At 44.3% G+C, this 23773-nt stretch overlaps 1 protein-coding gene across 1 annotated transcript in view; it reads left to right on the forward strand.

The window, feature by feature from the left end:
• SMYD2 (SET and MYND domain containing 2) overlaps nt 1-23773 on the forward strand; it is a 58687-nt gene that overhangs the window by 29338 nt on the left and 5576 nt on the right. Inside the window, exons 7-11 of the mRNA XM_056568319.1 lie at nt 794-896; nt 10293-10403; nt 12302-12422; nt 13651-13825; nt 21967-22075. Of these exons, the coding sequence (XP_056424294.1) occupies nt 794-896; nt 10293-10403; nt 12302-12422; nt 13651-13825; nt 21967-22075 (619 nt within the window). The remainder of the gene's footprint in view (nt 1-793; nt 897-10292; nt 10404-12301; nt 12423-13650; nt 13826-21966; nt 22076-23773) is intronic.

Consider the following 23773-nt stretch of genomic DNA (forward strand, 5'->3'; position numbering starts at 1 on the left):
CGGCTGTCTGGGCATGCTGGGAGTTGTAATTTTTGGATACACACTGTATGGAAAACACAGCTCTTTAATATAGACCTATGGATGAGGTTATAAGGGCATTTGCAATATTCAAGGTTAAAGACAAGGAGTTGGGTGGATTACATGTAATCTGCTTGAATAATTATTTGATGCTGAGCTTGGATTTAATTTAAGTGTTTTTTTCCCCCCCCTCTATATCCTTTCTTTATAAATGCTTAACTTTGCAATACACAGATTCTTGGTTGAACCCTTTTTCTTCTCCATTCACGGCTTAAAGGGGTACTCCGGTGGAAAATGAATGGTTTTTAAATCAACTGGTGCCTGAAAGTTTTATACAGATTTGTAAATGATTTCTATAAAAAAAAAATAATCTTAATCCTTCCAGTACTTGAGCTGTTGTATGCGCCAGAGGAAGTCTGCTCACAATGCTCTCTGCTTCCATGTCAGGAACTGTCCAGAGCAGGAGCAAATCCCCATAGCAAACCTATCCTGCTCCGGACAGTTCCTGACATGGACAGAGGTGTCGGCAGAGAGAGCACTGTGGTCAGACTGGAAAGAACTACACAACTTTCTCTGGAGCATACAGCAGCTGATAAGTACTGGAAGGATTAGGATTTTTACATAGACGTAATTTGCAAATCTGTATAACTTTCTGGCACCAGTTCATCTGAAAACACTTGTTTTCCACCAGAGTACCCCTTTAAGGCCAGTAAAACATAGGATTTTTAATATTGTAATTTTACTTTTATATTCTAATTCTGAAGTCTTCTTGCAGCGTTGCACTCATGAATCACAGCTGTTGCCCCAACGTGATTGTGACCTACAAGGGCACCGTGGCCGATGTGCGGGCCGTGCAGGAGATCCACGCTGGAGATGAGGTTAGATGTTGGCCTTTTAGCTCTGTAGGAACTGCGTACATGTTGTAAGGAAATTTATTAATATTCCATTCATACTAACTTTCTTTCCCCATAAATCAATGTATAACATGTGGTTCTAGAGCTACTTCAAAACCTCAACTCCCACCATGGGAGGTGTAGTTCTGCAGCAGCTGGAGAAGCCTCAGGATGGAGAACATTGCCCTAGATAATAAACATACCAAACACAGACCTCAGCTCTACAAGTGTATTCATAGCAGATAGAATCCACATAAATTCAAGGGATCCTTTACCTTTTCTCCCTGCACTGTTGAGGTTTACTCAATGTGCCCAGTAAAGCACATGAACAGTACAACTACAGTGACCCCTCGACCTACGATGGCCCCGGCATAAGATAATTTCAACATGCGATGGACTCTCAGAGGCCATCGCATGTTGAAGACAGCATCAACATGTGATGCTTTTGTATGTCGGGGCCATCGCATAAACTGCTATCCGGCAGCGCAGACTGCTTCAGCTGCCGCCCGATAGCCGTTTACGGTGCCCCGTGTGGTCCGCTGACGATCACTTACCTGTCCTCGGGGCTCCGGCGCGTCCTCTTCGGGATCCCCTGCATTGTCGGCGCTCTCCATCGACATCATCACGTCGCTGCGCACGCCGTCCCGTCATCCAATAGGAGCGGCGTGTGTAACAACGTGATGGCGGCGACGGAGCGCGCGGATGCCGGGGAAGCAGAGGCCTTGCCGGAGCGTCGGGGACGCGGCGACAACGATGGGCGGTGACATCCCGGGCAGCAATGATGGTCCGGAGCGGCGGGGACAGGTGAGTACAACTTTCTCTAACAGTGGTTTACAACCTGCGGACCTCCAGATGTTACAAAACTACAACACCCAGCATGCCCGGACAGCCAACTGCTGTCCGGACATGCTGGGTGTTGTAGTTTTGCAACATCTGGAGGTCCGCAGGTTGTAGACCACTGTCCTATACTTTACATTGCACGGATCCCTCAACATACGATGGTTTCAACAAAGGATGGTCCATTTGGAACGGATTACAATCGTATGTTGAGGGACCACTGTACTTGTATATTTTATTAGTTTAGGCCATTTTTTCCCAACCGGTATGCTTCCAGCTGTTGCAAAACTATAACTCCCAGCATGCCCGGACAGCCGTTGTCTGTCCGGGCATGCTGGGAGTTGTGGTTTTGCAACAGCTAGAAGCACACCAGTTGGGAAACACTGGTTTAATTCGTGTTTACGAAGTCACAATTAAAGATTTCGATCAGTTTAAATTTTCAGGGTTCACTCATTTGTTGGTTTTTCTCCCTGTCCTGTGTGTGTTTACACAGTATAAGATGTGAACAGTACACCTGTTTGTGTGTTTAGTTTTATTAGATTGACTGACTGACTATAATTGTGAGATATAGAGCTAATAATCTTACTAAACTAATAACACACAAACAGGTGTACTGTTCACAACTTTTGAGTAAACACACACAGGGCAGAGAGTAAAATGTAAGTGACACCTTTGGGATGACCTGGGTTTCTGCATGGATTGCTAACAAAAAGAACAAAAAAAAAATGTGGCTCCGTAAGTGGTGATGGTTAGTTCTATATACAGTGGTCCATCATCTTACAATGGCCTCAGGTCACAATATTTTCGGTCTTTTCTGGACCATTGTAACTTGAAAACAGACTCAACATACAATGATACAGACAGTCCAGATCTGTGAAATGTGTCAATGGCCGGAAGAACCGACCAATCAGAATGGGCATTCACTGTTAAAACCCCTGTATTACTGAAGCGTATGCACTGACTGGCTGTCTGGTAGCGCCCCCTACAGCACAGGGAGGTATTACATGTTCTATACTCTTTACCTGTGCCAGGGTTAACTGCTCCTTAGGACACCAGGTGAGGGCGGCTCCATGTTACTTTTTTAGGACACTGTGTACTGTACAGGACCCTGAAGAAGCTCCTGTCCTCTACATAGACAGTGATTACAGCTCCCAGCAGATCTCTATAACTTTTATATGTAAGGATTTGCTTTATCTATATTAGTTATCTACCGTATATACTCGAGTATAAGCCGACCCGAGTATAAGCCGAGACCCCTAATTTCAACCCAAAATCCCAGGAAAAGTTATTGACTCGAGTATAAGCCTAGGGTGGGAAATACCTCATCCCCCCCGTCATCATCCAGACCCGTCATTAACATCCTCATCATCCCCTTGTCATCATCCCACACATCCCCTTATCATCCCACACATCCCCTTATCATCCCACACATCCCCCCTTCATCATCCCCTTGTCATCATCCCACACATCCCCTTATCATCCCACACATCCCCCCTTCATCATCCCCTTGTCATCATCCCACACATCCCCTTATCCCACACATCCCCCCTTCATCATCCCCTTGTCATCATCCCACACATCCCCCCTTCATCATCCCCTTGTCATCATCCCACACATCCCCTTATCATCCCACACATCCCCCCTTCATCATCCCCTTGTCATCATCCCACACATCCCCTTATCATCCCACACATCCCCCCTTCATCATCCCCTTGTAATCATCCCCACCCCCCTTCATCATCCCCACACCCCCCCCCCCTTCATCATTCTCTTCTCATCATTCGCCCTCAGTGGTCTTCAACCTGCGGACCTCCAGAGGTTTCAAAACTACAACTCCCAGCAAGCCCGGGCAGCCATCGGCTGTCCGGGCTTGCTGGGAGTTGTAGTTTTGAAACCTCCGGAGGTCCGCAGGTTGAAGACCACTGCGGCCTTCAACATGCGGACCTCCAGAGGTTTCAAAACTACAACTCCCAGCAAGCCCGGGCAGCCATCGGCTGTCCGGGCTTGCTGGGAGTTGTAGTTTTGAAACCTCCGGAGGTCCGCAGGTTGAAGACCACTGCGGCCTTCAACATCATCCAGCCCCCTCTCACCCGCTTTAGTTCTGAGTACTCACCTCCGCTCGGCGCTGGTCCGGTCCTGCAGGGCTGTCCGGTAAGGAGGTGGTCCGGTGAGGAGGTGGTCCGGGCTGCTATCTTCACCGGGGGCGCCTCTTCTCCGCGCTTCCGGCCCGGAATAGAGCCGTTGCCTTGACAACGACGCATCTGCGTCGTTGTCAAGGCAACGTGACTATTCTGAGGCCGGGCCCGAAGCGCTTAGAAGAGGCCTCCCCGGTGAAGATAGCAGCCCGGACCACCTCCTCACCGGACCACCTCCTTACCGGACAGCCCTGCAGGACCGGACCAGCGCCGAGCGGAGGTGAGTACTCAGAACTAAAGGGGGTGAGAGGGGGCTGGATGATGTTGAAGGCCGCAGTGGTCTTCAACCTGCGGACCTCCGGAGGTTTCAAAACTACAACTCCCAGCAAGCCCGGACAGCCGATGGCTGCCCTGGCTTGCTGGGAGTTGTAGTTTTGAAACCTCTGGAAGTCCGCAGGTTGAAGACCACTGCGGGTGGGGGAGTTCACTCGAGTATAAGCCGAGGGGGGTGTTTTCAGCACGAAAAATCGTGCTGAAAAACTCGGCTTATACTCGAGTATATACGGTACTTATTTATGTTTAATCCTCACTTTTTCCTATTTTTGGATGACATTTTGGGGCTTCAGAACCAATTACCAGGTTTCTATAGTTATGGTCTCAACATACAATGGTTTCACCATACAATGGTCGTCCTGGAATCAGTTCGTATTGTAACTTGAGGGACCTCTGTATCACAATTATAGACCTAGAGAACAAACAATCAGACCACACTTATTTATTTAGCAATCCATGCAAAAAGCCAGGTAATTCCAAAGGTGTCTCTTACATTTTTCTCTCTTCCCTGTGGGCCTTTACTTAGTATACGATTTGGTCAGTACACCTGTTTGTGTGGGATTTGTTTAGATTGTTGTCTATATTTGTGATATAGAGAAATCTAAATAAACAAATGCCACACAAACCGGTGTACTGACCCACAGGGCCGAGAGAACAACATTTAGTTTGTCTATTATTGTGATCTAGAACAGAAAATCTAAGTAAACTAAATGCTGTTCTCTCTGCCCTGTGGGTGTTTACAATGTGCTTAGTACAAGACATAGTAAAACTGCTGATGTGTAAAGACGTTCTTTATCTTTAATTGTGACTTGGAGAACCCTCAGAGTAATCCAGGTCATTCCAGGGGTTCACTTACTTTCTTCCTTGTAACTGTATGCATAAGTCACTCGAATCATTCATTCTCCATTCACCCCCTTACCCCCACCCCGGCTTCGCCCCATCTCCTCTTTCCATAGTAGAAATTTATCCTGACGTTATGTCCATGGAATTTGTGGGGACCTCTGGGAAATTCTTTAAGTTTGAGGACACTTGAGAAACCGTTGCTATAAAAAGCCTTTGACCTATAGGGGGTAGAGTTCTACCGTGCGGTATAGCCTGCTGGATAAGGGGCCATGATGTGTAAGATGGTAGTGGAGGCTCCCGCTATGAGGCGGTAGTAACACGCTAGGCTATAACCAGCTGTAGGATTATCCGGATAATAATGACTGCATGAGGCGATGGCTGTTTTGGCAGCGCTTTCCCTTTTCCTTCTGTCTTTCTGGAAGTGCAGTAACTGTTTGGAATCTCGCTAAGATCTGCGAGACAACTATAGATGTGTGAGGAGACGTCTTCCCTTAGAAATGTCTGCGCGCTGTGACTTCAGATACGGCCTCCAGCAGCTGCTGCAGTGTAACGTTACCTTGTCCTGTGGGGACCTCTGGTGGCCGGTAGTAGGAACTGCACCAGGATTTTTCCAAAAAGTATCCCACGCTGAGAATTGTATTTATTATAAATGTTACCATTTAATTTACTGAAAAACTTTAAAAAGAGTACTGTAGTGGAATATAGCTTATCCCCTATCCGAAGAATAGGGGATAAGTTATAGATCACGGGGGATCCGACCGCTGTGACCCCCCCCGAGATCTCATGTACGGGGCCGCGGCAGTCTGCAGGAAGCACATGTCATCCCCAGCAGGAGGCCGTGCCAGACACTCCCCTCTATGTATTTCTATGGGATACATGGAGGGGGCGTGTCAGCCGCCACATCATCCCTTCCTGCGACTGCTGCGGCCCCATACAGGAGATCGCAGGGGTGGGGGGGTCCCAGCAGTCGGATCCCCCGCGATCTATAAATTATCCCCTATCTGAAGAAATGAGTTATATTCCACTACAGTTTTCCTCATGATCTTGTTACATTTTATACTTCTCCCAGGTCACTGTCCCCATCCTGATAAACCACCCCCTGCCTTTATTTTTATTATTTATTTATTTATTTTTTTTGTTTTCTACCTTGATATTGTTCTGTATTTTCTGCTCAGTCAGATTCACAGACTGGGAAGGGGCGTTCCCCAGCAGGCTGTGACATCATCTGAAGCCATACAGGGGAGAACTTCCTCCCTCACTCTGCTACACACAGCCCAGAGCAGTTCAGTGTGAGATGAGCTATGATTGGATAAAGCTGCACACACTCCCCTCAGCACTCCAGACTGCATTTCCTGATTTTGGACTTCTGCCAGGCCAGCAGGAGTCCAAAGTCTGTGCAAGAGATGGGGAGGAAATGTGCTCTGGACAAGTAGGGAGACACCTAGTGGCAGCTTTTTTTTAAACGCAAATATTTACCAATGGGAGTACAGTAGCAACAATATGTATTAAGGAGTGTCCATTTTAATGTTTATTAAAGGACAAATCTCACAGTAAACAATTGTTCAGCTTTTAGTGCAGAAGGTAAAGTTATATAGGTTTGTAAATCACTTCCATTACCAGTGCTGCTTAGAAACAAGCTTTTTCTGCATTCTTCTGTCTGACAGGACATTCAGCTGTTCCAGGTTTTCATGACTTTCGACCCCCTATTCAGGCTGTTATCAGCAGCATCCAGGGGCCGTGACGTGACAATTACCCAGAAAACCCCTGTGCTGCAGAGAGATCCCTGTGCTCGGCCTTAGCCCCTCCCATCTGATGAATATTCACACTGTCCTCCCTCTGTTCTGCAGTGATTGGCTGAGCAGCACTGCCTATATGCCGGCTGATTCAGATCCTAGTTCTCTCCCCTCTCCTTGCTAATGTTTTTACACTGATAACGGAGGAGAGGGGGGAGGGGAGGGAGCTGCCAGCATAGACCTGTCACACTGAGAATGGAGGGGAGGGAGAGAATTGTCACACTGAGCACTGGGGAGAGAGGAGTGCAGGGCAGAGGAGGGGGGAGGTGATTGTGCCACTGTAAAGCTGTTTCATTGAGAGGAGGAGGGGGAGGGAGTGATTTTACAGTGTAAAACTGCAGCTTCAGCTCCAGGGTCCCTCTCTCTGAGCACTGGGATTACATTTTGTTTCCTCGTGGCCACCCTGCTGTATAGGGATATGATTGGAGCTCAGTGTTATGTGACCACCCTGCTGTATAGGGATATGATTGGAGCTCAGTGTTATGTGACCACCCTGCTGTATAGGGATATGATTGGAGCTCAGTGTTATGTGATCACCCTGCTGTATAGGGCTATGATTGGAGCTCAGTGTTATGTGATCACCCTGCTGTATAGGGATATGATTGGAGCTCAGTGTTATGTGGCCACCCTGCTGTATAGGGCTATGATTGGAGCTCAGTGTTATGTGATCACCCTGCTGTATAGGGCTATGATTGGAGCTCAGTGTTATGTGATCACCCTGCTGTATAGGGCTATGATTGGAGCTCAGTGTTATGTGACCACCCTGCTGTATAGGGATATGATTGGAGCTCAGTGTTATGTGGTCACCCTGCTGTATAGGGCTATGATTGGAGCTCAGTGTTATGTGGCCACCCTGCTGTATAGGGCTATGATTGGAGCTCAGTGTTATGTGGTCACCCTGCTGTATAGGGCTATGATTGGAGCTCTGTGTTATGTGGTCACCCTGCTGTATAGGGCTATGATTGGAGCTCAGTGTTATGTGACCACCCTGCTGTATAGGGATATGATTGGAGCTCAGTGTTATGTGACCACCCTGCTGTATAGGGATATGATTGGAGCTCAGTGTTATGTGATCACCCTGCTGTATAGGGATATGATTGGAGCTCAGTGTTATGTGACCACCCTGCTGTATAGGGATATGATTGGAGCTCAGTGTTATGTGACCACCCTGCTGTATAGGGATATGATTGGAGCTCAGTGTTATGTGACCACCCTGCTGTATAGGGCTATGATTGGAGCTCAGTGTTATGTGACCACCCTGCTGTATAGGGCTATGATTGGAGCTCAGTGTTATGTGGTCACCCTGCTGTATAGGGCTATGATTGGAGCTCAGTGTTATGTGACCACCCTGCTGTATAGGGATATGATTGGAGCTCAGTGTTATGTGATCACCCTGCTGTATAGGGCTATGATTGGAGCTCAGTGTTATGTGACCACCCTGCTGTATAGGGCTATGATTGGAGCTCAGTGTTATGTGATCACCCTGCTGTATAGGACTATGATTGGAGCTCAGTGTTATGTGATCACCCTGCTGTATAGGGATATGATTGGAGCTCAGTGTTATGTGACCACCCTGCTGTATAGGGATATGATTGGAGCTCAGTGTTATGTGATCACCCTGCTGTATAGGGATATGATTGGAGCTCAGTGTTATGTGATCACCCTGCTGTATAGGACTATGATTGGAGCTCAGTGTTATGTGATCACCCTGCTGTATAGGGCTATGATTGGAGCTCAGTGTTATGTGGCCACCCTGCTGTATAGGGATATGATTGGAGCTCAGTGTTATGTGGCCACCCTGCTGTATAGGGATATGATTGGAGCTCAGTGTTATGTGACCACCCTGCTGTATAGGGCTATGATTGGAGCTCAGTGTTATGTGATCACCCTGCTGTATAGGACTATGATTGGAGCTCAGTGTTATGTGATCACCCTGCTGTATAGGGATATGATTGGAGCTCAGTGTTATGTGACCACCCTGCTGTATAGGGATATGATTGGAGCTCAGTGTTATGTGATCACCCTGCTGTATAGGGATATGATTGGAGCTCAGTGTTATGTGATCACCCTGCTGTATAGGACTATGATTGGAGCTCAGTGTTATGTGATCACCCTGCTGTATAGGGATATGATTGGAGCTCAGTGTTATGTGATCACCCTGCTGTATAGGGCTATGATTGGAGCTCAGTGTTATGTGACCACCCTGCTGTATAGGGCTATGATTGGAGCTCAGTGTTATGTGACCACCCTGCTGTATAGGGCTATGATTGGAGCTCAGTGTTATGTGATCACCCTGCTGTATAGGGCTATGATTGGAGCTCAGTGTTATGTGACCACCCTGCTGTATAGGGATATGATTGGAGCTCAGTGTTATGTGATCACCCTGCTGTATAGGGATATGATTGGAGCTCAGTGTTATGTGACCACCCTGCTGTATAGGGCCATGATTGGAGCTCAGTGTTATGTGATCACCCTGCTGTATAGGGCTATGATTGGAGCTCAGTGTTATGTGACCACCCTGCTGTATAGGGCTATGATTGGAGCTCAGTGTTATGTGACCACCCTGCTGTATAGGGATATGATTGGAGCTCAGTGTTATGTGACCACCCTGCTGTATAGGGATATGATTGGAGCTCAGTGTTATGTGGCCACCCTGCTGTATAGGGATATGATTGGAGCTCAGTGTTATGTGACCACCCTGCTGTATAGGGATATGATTGGAGCTCAGTGTTATGTGATCACCCTGCTGTATAGGGATATGATTGGAGCTCAGTGTTATGTGATCACCCTGCTGTATAGGGATATGATTGGAGCTCAGTGTTATGTGATCACCCTGCTGTATAGGGATATGATTGGAGCTCAGTGTTATGTGGGCGTGACTAACATAAATTAGGGGTGGTAACAAGCTCTCTGCTCAGGCAGCTGAGAGCAGGAAATGTGAGCAGTGCATGCAGGGAAATGTAGTCTTTGAGATCACAGGCATAGCCACCATAACCAGGAAGTAACTGCAATTTATGAGCTGAATAGCCGGTGAATGGGGGGGCGGAAAAAAAATCACAAACATGTCAGAGAGGTGGTAGGTGAATATACTATGGAATGGCTAGGTATCTTTTTTTCTTTGCTGCATGGGATATCTTCTTTAATTACTTTTTTATTTATTTTTTTAATTGATGGACTGAGATCATAAAAATCTATATTTATTCTAAAACGATGTAATATAAAAAAAAATATTTTTTTTTTAATTCTATTTAATCTTATTTATTTACTTTTACAGTAACTGTAAATGGTGAATAAAAAAAACTTTTAAAAACTTCTAGATAAATAGAATGTTCATTAGAAGTTCTCTTCTAGGCTATCTGACACTGGCTCCATTTCTTGCGGCTTAGATTCTAAGATGTTGCGATTTCCTTTTGGTTTATTCTTTTCTTTGACTATTTCAGGTGTTCACCAGTTATATAGACCTGCTCTATCCTACAGAAGATCGAAATGACAGACTTAAGGATTCCTATTTTTTCACCTGTGACTGCAAGGAGTGCACCACCAAGCAGAAGGTAGGAGGACGGCTTTATAAGATGTTCTATCAGGGCAGTGTTCCCCAACCAGGGTGCCTCCAGCTGTTGCAAATCTACAACTCCCAGCATGCCCGGGCATGCTGGGAGTTGTAGGTTTGCAACAGCTGGAGGCACCCTGGTTGGGGAACACTGTATCAGGGAGTGCATGGGGCACATGGGCTTCGATACCCATGGGTGGTGAAGTATTGAGCCCATATCACTTGGCATTGGGCGATTTTTTCCCCCCCCCCCCCCCCCCCAGACCCTAATAGACTGAAGGAAAGCGCCTTCATCTGAATCCAGCATACCCAGTGCCAGCACATTTAGGGCCCATGCACCCTACAGAATTTTGTGTGCAGCAGGCGCCGTCTTTATGTATCCTCGGTCATGACTGTGCGGACATGCGCCCTCTCCATTGACGGCAATGCAATTCCATGCGCACTTCCTGTCGAAAGAAAGAAGTGCCCCCTTTATTACAGATTGTCATAAACTTCATGAAAAGGACTGTTCTATTAAAGAATCAATTACTGGGAAAAACCTATTAGGTAAAGGTGTCGGTGTTATAGCCTTAAAGGGGTACTCCGGTGGAAAACTTTTATTTATTTTAATTTTCTTATTTATTTATTTTTTATGAACTGGTGCCGGAAAGTTAAACAGATTTGTAAATTACTTGTAAATCTTAATCCTTCCTGTACTTTTTAGCAGCTGTATGCTACAGAGGAAATTCTTTTTTCTTTTTGAATTTCTTTTTTTGTCTTGTCCACAGTGCTCTCTGCTGACACCTCTGTCAGTTTCAGGAACTGTCCAGAGCAGCATAGGTTTGCAATGGGGATTTTCTCCTGCTCTGGACAGTTCCTGATACGAGCATCAGGTGTCAGCAGAGAGCACTGTGGTAAAGACAAAAAATAAATTAAAAAAAGAAAAGAATTTCCTCTGTAGCATACAGCTCCTAAAAAGTACTGGAAGGGTAAAGATTGTTTTTTAATAGAAGTAATTTACAAATCTGTTTTAACTTTCTGGCACCAGTTAATTTAAATAAGAATAATAATAAAAAAAAAAAATAATAAAGAAATAAAAAAAAGTTTTCCACTGGAATACCCCTTTTGAAGGGGTACTGCAGTGGAATTTTTTTTTTTTTTAAATCAACTGGTGCCAGAAAGTTCTAAGACCTGTAAATTCTTTCTATTTATAAATCTTAATCATTCCAGTACTTATCAGCTGCTGAATGCTCCAGAGGAAGTTGTGTAGTTCTTTCCAGTCTGATCACAGTGCTCTCTGCTGACACCTCTGTCCATGTCAGGAACTGTCCAGAACAGGAGAGGTTTGATATGGGAATTTGCTCCTACTCTGGACAGTTCCTGACATGGACAGAGGTGTCAGCAGAGAGCACTGTGATTAGACTGGAAAGGGCTACACAACTTCCTCTGTAGCATACAGCAGCTAATAAGTACTGGCAGAATTAGGATTTTTACATAGAAGTAATATACAAATCTGTTCACCACGGACTACCCCTTTAAGCTAGTGTTTCCCAATCAGCGTGCCTCCAGCTGTTGCAAAACTGCAACTAATTGAATTCTACTAATAAAGTGTGCTCTGATTGATATCTAAGTCACAATAATAAACACAGATGATGTTTTATTAGTAGAATTCAATTTATTTAAAATTTACAGGGTCCACTTTTTTTTTTATTTATTTATTTTTCTCCCTGTCCTGTGGGTGTTTACTCAGCTTAAAATGTGAACAGTACACCTGCTTGTGTGTTTATTAGTTTAGCTCCGCTGTCTGGGAATTGCTGGGAGTTGTAGTTTTGCAACTTCCAGAGATACTAGTTGTGGGAACCCTCATCATTGTGCCATATCGGTCTTAGTGCCCTCACCTGTCTTTATAATTCTCTACAGGATCCAGCAAAAATGGAGATCAGGAAACTCAGTGACCCTCCCAGTCCTAAGACCATACGAGACATGATCAATTATGCCCGCAACGTGGTGGAGGAGTTCCGGAGGGCAAAACATTACAAAAATATCCTTTTTTTTTATTTTTTATTTTTATTTTTTTTTAAAAACCTTGCTTCCCAGTTAATGCAAAAACACTACAACACTCAGAATGGCATGCTGCTGGGAGTTGTAGTTTCGGAAACTGGTGGAGAGCAGTGGCCTCTTACCTGATCTATATAATGGAGTTTAAAGGGATATTCCATTAAATAACTGGCTCCAGAGAGTTAAACAGATTTTGTAAAATTACTTCTATTGAAACAAATCTTAATCCTTCCAATAGTTATCAGCTGCTGAAGTTGAGTTGTTCTTTTCTGTCTGACAACAGTTTGTTCTCTTCTGTCTGACATGTCTGTCTGTCTCAGGAACTGTCCGGAGTAGAAGAGGTTTGCTATGGGGATTCGCTCCTACTCTGGACAGTTCCCGAGACAGGTGTCATCAGAGAGCACTTAGACGTAAAAGAACAACTCAACTTCAGCAGCTGATGAGTACTGGAAGGATTAAGATTTTTTTAATAGAAGTAATTTACAAATCTGTTTAACTTTTTTTTTTAGGAGCCAGTTGATAGAGATATATAGATATATAGATAGAGATATAGAGATTAGAGATGAGCGAACTCACAGTAAATTCGATTCGTCACGAACTTCTCGGCTCGGCAGTTGATGACTTATCCTGCGTAAATTAGTTCAGCTTTCAGGTGCTCCGGTGGGCTGGAAAAGGTGGATACATTTCTAGGAAAGAGTCTCCTAGGATTGTATCCACCTTTTCCAGCCCACCGGAGCACCTGAAGGCTGAACTAATTTATGCAGGAAAAGGCATCAACTGCCGAGCCGAGAAGTTCGTGACGAATCGAATTTACTGTAAGTTCGCTCATCTCTAATAGAGATATATAATAAAGTTTTTTTTTCCTGGACTAACCCTTTAAGGGTGGCAGATGAATCTCCTGTCTTTGGGTACAGCCCATCTATGCCCTGATTGCCCCACACAGGGGTAGGAATGGCGTCTGGCACCATGTTGGGTGTGACCTAGATAGCCGAGTATTCAGCGCTCTCCATCAGGGCTATAGAATTGAATTGTGTGACAGCAATCTTGTTTGAACAATGCTTCAGTGTTTCCCAACCTGTGTGCCTCCAGCTGTTGCAAAACTACAACTCCCAGCATGCCCGGACAGCCTTCGGCTGTCCGGGTATGCTGGGAGTTGTAGTTTTGCGCACCTTTCTTCATTGTCATCACCCTTCTCTCCTTAACTGTGCCACCTCCCAATGAGCTGCTGGAGATGTGTGAGCTAAGCATAGAGAAGATGGGCGCCGTGTTCGAGGAGAGCAACGTGTACATGTTACATATGATGTACCAGTCCATGGGCGTCTGCCTGTACCTGCAGGACTGGGAAGGTGCTCTGAAGTACGGGCAGAAAATAGTTCAACCCTACAGGTAAATTTGTGTTATTATTAATAATAATAATAATAATAATAATCAGGCATCCAGGGGGGCTGTACAGGATTCGTAAAACATGGCTGCTGGTGCTGGAGTTCACCTGACCCGTTGAATCAGTCTGATTGGATAACAAGTGATCAAACACCACACCCTCAGCCCGAGAATACATGGGCAATGTAGGCAGCATTAGGGTATGTACACACAGCAGAATTTCCGTGCAGATTCTGGCAGAAAAATTCAGCTTAGAAAATTCTGCTACATAAAGTTAACCTAGTGATGAATGGAATTTTCCACATTCCCATTGACACAGCAGATTTATTTTATTTATTTATTTATTTTTTGCTGTGGAATTTCTGCTGTGTAAATTCCGCATTCTGGATTCAGCAAGAAAGTATGAACAGCAAAAAAGAATGTGTTGAGTGCAAGAAATTCTGTATAGGTTCAGCAAAAATTCTGTGCCCGTTCTGTGCGGAATCGGCAATACTGCGAAAGAAATTAGTTGCCCGCTACGCAGAATGGAATCTGAGCAGAAGCACAGGAATTCTGCATGTGAATATAGCCTTATAGAACCATTTCAGTGATTTATTTGTACCCAGTATGGAACCTAACCCATGCCTGCTAAAAAAAAAAAGGTAGGCACAAGGCATACACAAGAACCTTTACATTATTCTCTATTAACAGCCTATGCTGCACTATTTAAAGGGATACTCCAGTGGAAAACTATATAGATATAGATATATAGAGATATATAGATATATAGATATATATCTATATATATATATATATCTATATATATATATATATATATGTATAATCTGTTTAACCTTCTGGCACCAGTTAATCTGAATTTTTTTTTTATTATTTATATATATATATATATATATATATATATATATATATATATATATATATATATAATATATAATTTTTTTTTTTTTTTTTTTTTTTCAGATTAACTGGTGCCAGAAGGTTAAACAGATTTGTAAATTACTCCTATTAAAACATCTTAATCCTTCCAGTACTTATCTTCTGCTGTATGCTCCAAAGGAAGTTGTGTAGTTCTTTCCAGTCTGACCAAAGTGCTCTCTGCTGACACCTCTGTCCATGTCAGGAACTGTCTAGAGCAGGAGAGGTTTGCTAAAGGAATTTGCCTCTACTCTGGACAGTTCCTGACACTGACAGAGGTGGTAGCAGTGAGCAATGTGGTCAGACTGGAAAGAGCTACACAACTTCCTCTGTAGCATACAGCAGCTGATATGTACTGGAATGATTAATATTTTTTATTAGAATTAATTTAAAGATCTGTATAACTTTCTGGAGCCAGTTGATTTGAAAAAATAAAATAAAAAATTCTACCAGAGTACCCCTTTAACTTGTTAAGGACCCAGGGCCTCTAACAGCGGCCGGGACCCGTGGCTAATAGCGCGAGGCATTGTTCGCGGTGCCGCGTGCTATTAACCCGTTAGACGCCGCGTCAAAGTTGAACGCCGCGTCTAAAATGAAAGTGAAAGCATGCCGGTTAGCTCAGGGAGCTGTTCGGGATAGCTGCGGCGAAATCGTGGCATCCCGAACAGCTTACAGGACAGCGGGAGGGCCCCTACCTGCCTCCTCGCTGTCCGATCGCCGAATGACTGCTCAGTGCCTGAGATCCAGACATGAGCAGTCAAGCGGCAGAATCGTCGATCACTGGTTTCCTATGAGAAACCAGTGATCAATGATAAAGATCAGTGTGTGCAGTGTTATAGGTCCCTATGGGATAACAATGATCAGTGTGTGCAGTGTTATAGGTCCCTATGGGAGCTATAACACTGCAAAAAAAGTGAATAAAGATCATTTAACCCCTACCCTATTCAAAGTTTGAATCCCCCCCCCTTTTCCCATAAAAAAAACCCAAAAAAAACAGTGCAAATAAACATATGTGGTATCACCGCGTGCGGAAATGTCCGAATTATAAAAATATATTGTTAATTAAACCGCTCGGTCAATGGCGTACACGCAAAAAAATTCAAAAGTCCAAAATAGTGTATTTTTGGTCACTTTTTATATCATGAAAAAATTAGCAATAAGTCCTATCAATGCAAAAATGGTACCGCTAAAAACTTCAGATCACGGCGCAAAAAATTAGCCCTCATACCGCCCCATACGTGAAAAAATAAAAAAAGTTATAGGGGTCAGAAGATGACAATTTTAAACGTATACATTTTCCTCCATGTAGTTAAGATTTTTTCCAGAAGTGCGACAAAATCAAACCTATATAAGTAGGGTATCATTTTAATCGTATGGACCTACAGAATAAAGAGAAGGTGTCTTTTATACCGAAAAATGTACTACGTAGAAACGGAAGCCCCCAAAAGTTACAAAATAGCGTTTTGTTTTTTTTTCAATTTTGTCTCTCATTGATTTTTTTTTTTTTTTTCGTAGATTTTTGGGTAAAATGACTGATGTTATTACAAGTAGAATTGGTGGCGCAAAAAATAAGCCATCATATGGATCTTTAGGTGAAAAATTGAAAGAGTTATGATTTCTTTTAAAGTTAAGGAGGAAAAAAGGAAAATGCAAAAAAACGGAAAAACCCCGGGTCCTTAAGGGGTTAAAGGGGTACTCCACTGGAAAACATATATTTTTTTTCCCCCCATCACGATGACAGCATTACCTGAGAGAGGGACTCCGCCCCTAGGGACAGGAAACCTTGGAGAATAAAAGAAAGTTCCCTCCTCTCCATCCTCAGTGGTTTCCTGTCCCTATGGGAGGTCTGGAGAGAAGCCATGTCTCAGGTGGGGCTCTAGGATATCACAATGACTGGGGGATTCCTTTATACTGGGCCCCTCGGTGTAGGCGATGGGGGATCTCTATATGAGCCCTGGTTTGGGGATCTTAGCAGGGTTCACATATTCCTCAAAGTTTAAATCTCCTGCCCCTTCCCCCTCTCCCCTCCGTCAGCAGCCTGCGCTAACTTACTAAATAGTATGATCCGCCGCCGCTGGTATGCGGGCGGGTTGCGGCCGGGCTCTCTGCTGCTGGCGGAGGATCCTGGCGTCTGAGCTGGGATAGCTGCGGATGGCTGCGGGCTGCATAGTGGGCGAAGATTAGCATCGTCACTACAGAGGAAGTGAGGATGCGGGAGGGTTCTGGAGGTCAAAGGTGGCGGATGTGACGTCACACGCCGGGGCTCAGGAGGCGGCAGATATAAAAAATAAAAAAAAGTCCTTTTCTGCCATTCTTCCTCCTGTTGTGAGGCGGCCAGTCATTCCATACCTGTCCAGCATTGGAGTGGGGATTTTTCCTGTACTTCCAGCACGAGTACCAGCGGTGACAACCCAACGCGTACTCCATCTGAATCGTCAGCAAAGACTCCATCTACGGGACCGGCGGTTTATGAGTGAACGTATCTCTTCTATGTTTCAAATCTTTTTTCTACATTGTGGTCTTTTTGGTTATTTTCAGCAGAGTGATGATGCATCTAGGAAAGCTTCCCAAAAAAAAAAAAAAATCGTGAATGTAACGTGTAAAGAAAAGTTACCTCCTGAATATGAAAAAGCTTCATGTCCGTCTTGTATTAATAAGCTTATTCATTCGGAGGTTCCAGCCTTCGTTCCGTCTCTTCAGGCACAAATACAGGATCTTTATTAGAAAGGAGATCCAGTCATCCATTCACAATTTAACAGCGGCTTCTAATCCTTTCGCCATTGATGCCGCTCCTCTTCCCTCTGCTTCAAATGTTATCACTGCTCCAGTGGCCTTAACCCAATGTGATTCTGAAGAAGAGCGATTATTGTGCCAGATGGGTCGGACTCAGGAGAGGAGCCGGAGGAAGACTCCTCAGGGAAAGAATTACCTTCCTTTGAGGACACTGATCAGTTAGTAAAAGCTGTACGTTCCGCTCCGAATATGGAGGAGCCCAGAGAACCAAGGTCAATTCAAGACATTGGCCCTTATTTAGTGTTGTGTAGGTTTCTTTGTGGGTTTAATTCCCTACAATTTATTTTCCACTGTATTTACTAAGGTTTCCCTACATTTTCCACTTTCCCTATATTTTGCTTTTTTTACACATGTTCTGATCGGTCGGGTTTTCCTCGGCTCAAATCCATCAAATTTTCTGTGGAAACCTTAGTAAATATGTTGGGATTTTGTGAAAATGTCGGGACCCCGCCCCTTTTCTGAGACCACGCCCCTTTTTAGGGTTTCTTCGCAAAATGGAGAGTTAGGCTGGGTTCACATCACGTTTTTGCCGTACTGTTTTCAATCTGTTTTTCTAAAGAAAACCGTATGGCAAAAAAACGGATGGAACAGTATGGAAAAAAAGTAAACCGTATGCGTTTTTAAACAGTATACTGTTTTTAAAAGTGCATACAGTTCCGTCAGTTTTTATTGAAGAAAAACCCATACGTTTTTGAAAATGTTGTCCATTTTTAATGGGAGGGGTCTTGGGTGGGGACTTTAGGATTCAAATGCGCTTGTGCAAAGTAAAAACGTATACGTTTTTCCCGTATGGAACCGTATACATGTGCGTTTCCCATTGACGTCCATGTTAAAAAAAAAAAAAAAAAAAAAAAAAAAAGGATGCGGTTGCAGTAGGGTTTTTAAACCGGAGTCAAAACCGTGGTTGACCACAATTTTGTCTCCGGTTTAAAAACCGTACTGCAACCGCATATGTTTTTTTAACATGGACGTCAATGGGAAACGCACATGTATACGGTTCCATACAGGAAAAACGTATACATTTTTACTTTGCACATGCACATTTGAATCCTAAAGTCCCCACCCAAGACCCCTCCCATTAAAAATGGACAAAATTTTCAAAAACGTATGGGGTTTTTTTTTCAATAAAAACTGACGGAACTGTATGCACTTTTAAAAACAGTATACTGTTTAAAAACGCATACGGTTTACTTTTTTTCCATACTGTTCCATCCGTTTTTTTGCCATACGGTTTTCTTTAGAAAAACGTATTGAAAACAGTGGCAAAAACGTGATGTGAACCCAGCCTAAGGCTGGGTTCACACTACGTTTTGTCCCATACGGGAGCGCATACGGCAGGGGGGAGCTAAAAGCTCGCGCTCCCGTATGTCACCGTATGCGCTCCCGTATGTCATTCATTTCAATGAGCCGACCGGAGTGAAACGTTCGGTCCGGTCGGCTCATTTTTGCGCCATATGCGCTTTTACAACCGGACCTAAAACCGTGGTTGACCACAGTTTTAGGTCCGGTTGTAAAAGCGCATACGGCGCAAAAATGAGCCAACCGGACCGAACGTTTCACTCCGGCTCATTGAAATGAATGACATACGGGAGCACATACGGTCACATACGGGAGCGCGAGCTTTTAGCTCCCCCCTGCCGTATGCGCTCCCGTATGGGACAAAACGTAGTGTGGACCCAGCCCAAGTCGGGTTTTTTCAATTCTGGTGCAAAATCTGTCGCAGACAGAATTTCTGGCACAATGCGACAGACTCTGGCGCACAACCTGACAAAACATGCTTGTCGGGAAAATGAGGGCCATAATGTTTGAGGGTCTTGATTCTAAAAAATACAGGATATTTCCTATACACAAAATTATCTCAAAAGTTATTCTTAAGGAATGGGAGAACCCTGATAAAAAGACACTTTTATACCTAAAGCTTTAAAGAGAAAATATCCATTTGCTGACACTGAAACTAAAACTTGTCATCAACCTCCAAAAATTGGCGTGTCTATTTCCAAGATCTCCAGAAAGGGATCTCTTCCTTTTGAAGACCTTCGCTAAAACAAAGGAAAGCTCCATAGTGCGATAACATAGATGGAAATGGAGAAATGAACACTAGTTCAGGGGCCACCATCGGTGGTTGTACCACAGGATCAAGCAAGACGCGTGGATCCCGTGTAGAGTAAAAAGGTTTATTACCCACAATGCAACGCGTTTCGCAAAAGACCGCTTCATCAGGCATATTGGGAACAGGGAAGGTGCATGGTATTAATACAAATCCATTTAACCCTTAGGTAAACATCATCACAATTGTAGATTCGCACTGAAGGCATCAAAACTATGAATTAACACATGTGGAATTATAGACATAACAAAAAAGTGTGAAAATCTGTCATATTCTAGGTTCTAGCCACCTTTTGCTTTGATTACTGCTTTGCACACTCTTGGCATTCTCTTGTTGAGCTTCAAGAGGTAGTCAAAGACTCCAGATTCCTAAAAATTCCTAAAACTCCTCCTTGGGATTTCACTTTGTTATGTGGTGAACCCTTTGAGCCCGATTCTTCTATTTCTATCAGAATCCTGACTTTGAAGACTGCTGCTCTCCATGTAGCTGTCACCTCGGCTCGTAGAGTAGGGGTGATGGCTAATGTTTCATGTCTTGAACCGTATACTCGTATCCTAGATGACAGAATAGTTCTTAGGACCGACCCAGCATTTTGGCCAAAAGTGATATCCAATTTTCAGTTGTCTCCGGAGATAATTTTACCTTCTTTCTGTAGCAATCCGGCAAATAATGGCAGAATCTCTTCATATGCTGGATGTAAGGAGGAGGTGTGTTCTCTTATTTGGAAAGAACTAAAGAGTTTAGGAAATCAAATAGACTTTTTATCCAATTCTCCGGCCAGAATAAGGGTGATAGTGTTAGAAGTGACCCCATAGCTAATGGATCAGGGAGGCTATTTGTTTGTCATATGGCTCCTCTGGCCTTTCTCATCCTGTTGGTCTCAAGGCTCACTCTACCCATGGAGTTACCTCCTCTTGGGCCGGGAGGAGAGGGGCCACGATAGACCAAATCTGTAGCGCGGCCACCTGGTCGTCTCCTCACACTTTTTTTTGCCACTATAGGTTGGACGTGGGAAACTGTTCCGATTTTATCCTTTGGTCATAAGGTTCTCCAAACGGTTATCCCACCCTAATCTTGGTTGCTGGTATTCTCTCAGGCGCTGCATTCCCACCCTTTTTGTCTTTCTAAATAAAAAAATTATATATATACGGGATCAGTATTTTCCTCAGGGAGAGGACGCCACTCGTGACGTGAGACGGATATTTAAGTAGGCCATTTGCACTCCGCAGGCACCTGGGTAAAAAATATTCAAATGAGCTCACCACACCCCCTATACAGGTAGTGTGTCCTGCAACCAGCTCCGACTCCAGTTAAGAAGATTCAGAACTGTTTGGGATTTTATGCCAAGCCAGAACTCTCTCCAGAAGGAAAGAGTACCCATCTGCAGACAGCTGTTTCGGGGTACTTGCCCCTCGTCAGTACAGAGCAGGGTTATATATATTATATCATTTGTATTAATTTTTTTTCACGGGTGTTTATATCACTTGGATGTAGCGGTATACCGGTTCATACCGAATACCAACATTTTTGTCCTGCACGATATGAATTTTAACCCATACCGCAATACTGGTTTGGCCCCTCCCCCTCGGGAATGAATGAATTTATCAGCCCAGCGCTGCGCTGTCCTCACATCAGGGAACTAATCATATGTGACCCGTGAGCGCTGTTCTGCCCCCCCTCCCCCCCCCCCCCCCCCCCCTACCTATCACCGGCTGAGGCGGAACAACGCTGCGGCCGGTGATAGGCTGATGGCTATTTTTTCCAGTGGAGTACCCCTTTAAGTAAAAAAAATAAAATAAAAAATAAAAATTATTGCAAGAGTGCTTCTTTAAAGGGAATAGGGCAGAGCTGTAATTCCACACTCAACCTGTGGACAGCCATCTTGGTGGCCATGTTTTTCTAATTCTGTGCAAGGACTGTGCTCGAGATGTGCATAGTTTTTAGGTGACTTTGCAGTGCACCAGTCCAAGCATGCATGGGGTGAAGTATGCATAAGTGGGCGCACATATAGGTCTAGACCAGGCATAGGCAACCTACGGCACTGCTGATGTTTTGGACTACATTTCCCATGATTTTTGCAGCATTTTGGTCGTAAGAGAATCATGGGAGATGTAGTCCATAACATCAGCAGTGCTGAAGGTTGCCTATGCCTGGTCTAGGTCATTGTTTCCAACCAGGGTGCCTCCAGCTGTTGCCGAAGGCTGTCCGGGCATGCTGGGAGTTGTAGTTTTGCAACAGCCGGAGGCACCCTGGTTGGGAAACACTGGTCTAGGTACATGTGAGTGGTGGCGGGGGAGACTGTTCTATTGTCTTGACTGCTTTTGTCTTCCAGTAAGCACTATCCGCCCTACTCCCTGAATGTCGCCTCCATGTGGCTGAAGCTGGGACGACTTTACATGGGCCTGGAAAAGAAATCGTCCGGGATAAAAGCCCTGAAAAAGGTATCTGTGCATTCAGAGTGAACTATCGGGGGGGGGTTTGGTTTCCAGTATTATAAATTCTATTGGCTTTCATTGGCATGTCCCATGGTGAGCGGTTTGAAAGGACCATCGTGCTCATGCGAGTGCCGCAGCCTCTTCAATGCTTACCAGCGCTTGTGCCTGCGCAGTGCAGGATACTGAAGGGTTGTCCTATTTAAGTGGACTTGGCAGTGCGGAAGTACCTTGCAGCACCTCTACTAGTAGTTCAGTGATGCAGGTACAAGCGCTGGTAAGGATTGGATAGGCTGCGGCACAGTCCCTTGAAACAGCTGACGCTTGGGGGTGCTGGGAGTTGGACCGTCCTCCGGACAGGCCATTTATTTTATGAGGTTATAGGAAAAACACTTTTAAATGGACACTCTCACTTTAAAAAAATGTTTTTTTTTATTTGTTACAGACCCCCACCAATCAGGAGAACAGGTGGGGATAGGCATGTGGCAGTACGCATTACACCCTGGTCTATGTCTTGCTGCTCCATGATCTCTGGGCACTTCTCTCCATTCTCGTGATCGGTGGGGGTCTCAGCACTGAGATCCTGACTGACAACTTTGAGAGATATATGTATGTGTATATAGAGAGATGTATGTATGTATATATATATATATATATATATATATATATAATTAATATCACTGATCGGTTTGCCCGTTATTATAAGTTTTGGAGGTCTCCCAAGTTTTAATATAGACTGACGAACAGGGAACCTTTTGAAATTACTTTATTATTAAAATTATGAACACTTGTCGGGTATATATTAATAGATCGCACCTTAGCTGCCTATTTCTTGCCTTAAGCGTAATTACCATAAAGAGACATGTGTCTTGCTTCTGTCTTCTTGTTGTGTAATATCAGGCAGTGTTCAGACTGTGCATATATTATGCGTTGTATTGCTATGCACAGTTATTTGCAAAAGTGGCTATGTGCAAAATTCTTCTTAACTTTCGCAATTAGTATATCAGGCAGTGTTCAGACCGTGCATATATCATGCGTTATGTTGCTGTGCACAGTTAATTGCAAAAGTAACTATGTGCAGGAATTCTTCTTAACCTTCGCAATTAGTATATCAGGCAATGTTCAGACTGAGCATATATCATGCGTTATGTTGCTGTGCACAGTTAGTTACAACAGTGGCTATGTGCAAAATTCTTCTTTACTATATCCATTAGTGTAGTGCTTGTTCTTGTGAGTACATTGCATATATAGCCCTCATTTACTCATAGCCATGAAGTATTCTTGCACTGTCCACAGTTTCTTATTGCACTATTAATTATTACATATGCCACTTAGCTTATTTTCTTTTTCCTTTAGGAGATAAGGTGCGTCTTTGGCATCCTTGGAGCTTGAATGTGCATGTTAAGCCGATCCTAAGCCGATCCTACGCGTTTCCTCTGTGCGATTCTTCAGGGACCTTGTTGCGGCTTTTTAAAAATCTTGGCTTGCATCTTTTTGTGTAACCGGCTCCTTTTATGTGTGTGGCTCTGATGCCGGCCATACTCCATTTGATTTTCCCGCCGTGCTTTATACTCAATAACTCCTCCTTCGCTCCGCCTATTACTTTGGTCCGACAATCTCCAGCTTGCGCATAGAACCTGCGCTTTCTATTGCCGCGGCTGGACTCTCTCAGGTATGGCTGGGGGGGGAGTGTCTTCTATACTCAGG

This window comes from Hyla sarda, chromosome 3 (genome assembly GCF_029499605.1).
Source record: "Hyla sarda isolate aHylSar1 chromosome 3, aHylSar1.hap1, whole genome shotgun sequence".
NCBI classification, from domain to species: Eukaryota; Metazoa; Chordata; class Amphibia; order Anura; family Hylidae; genus Hyla; species Hyla sarda.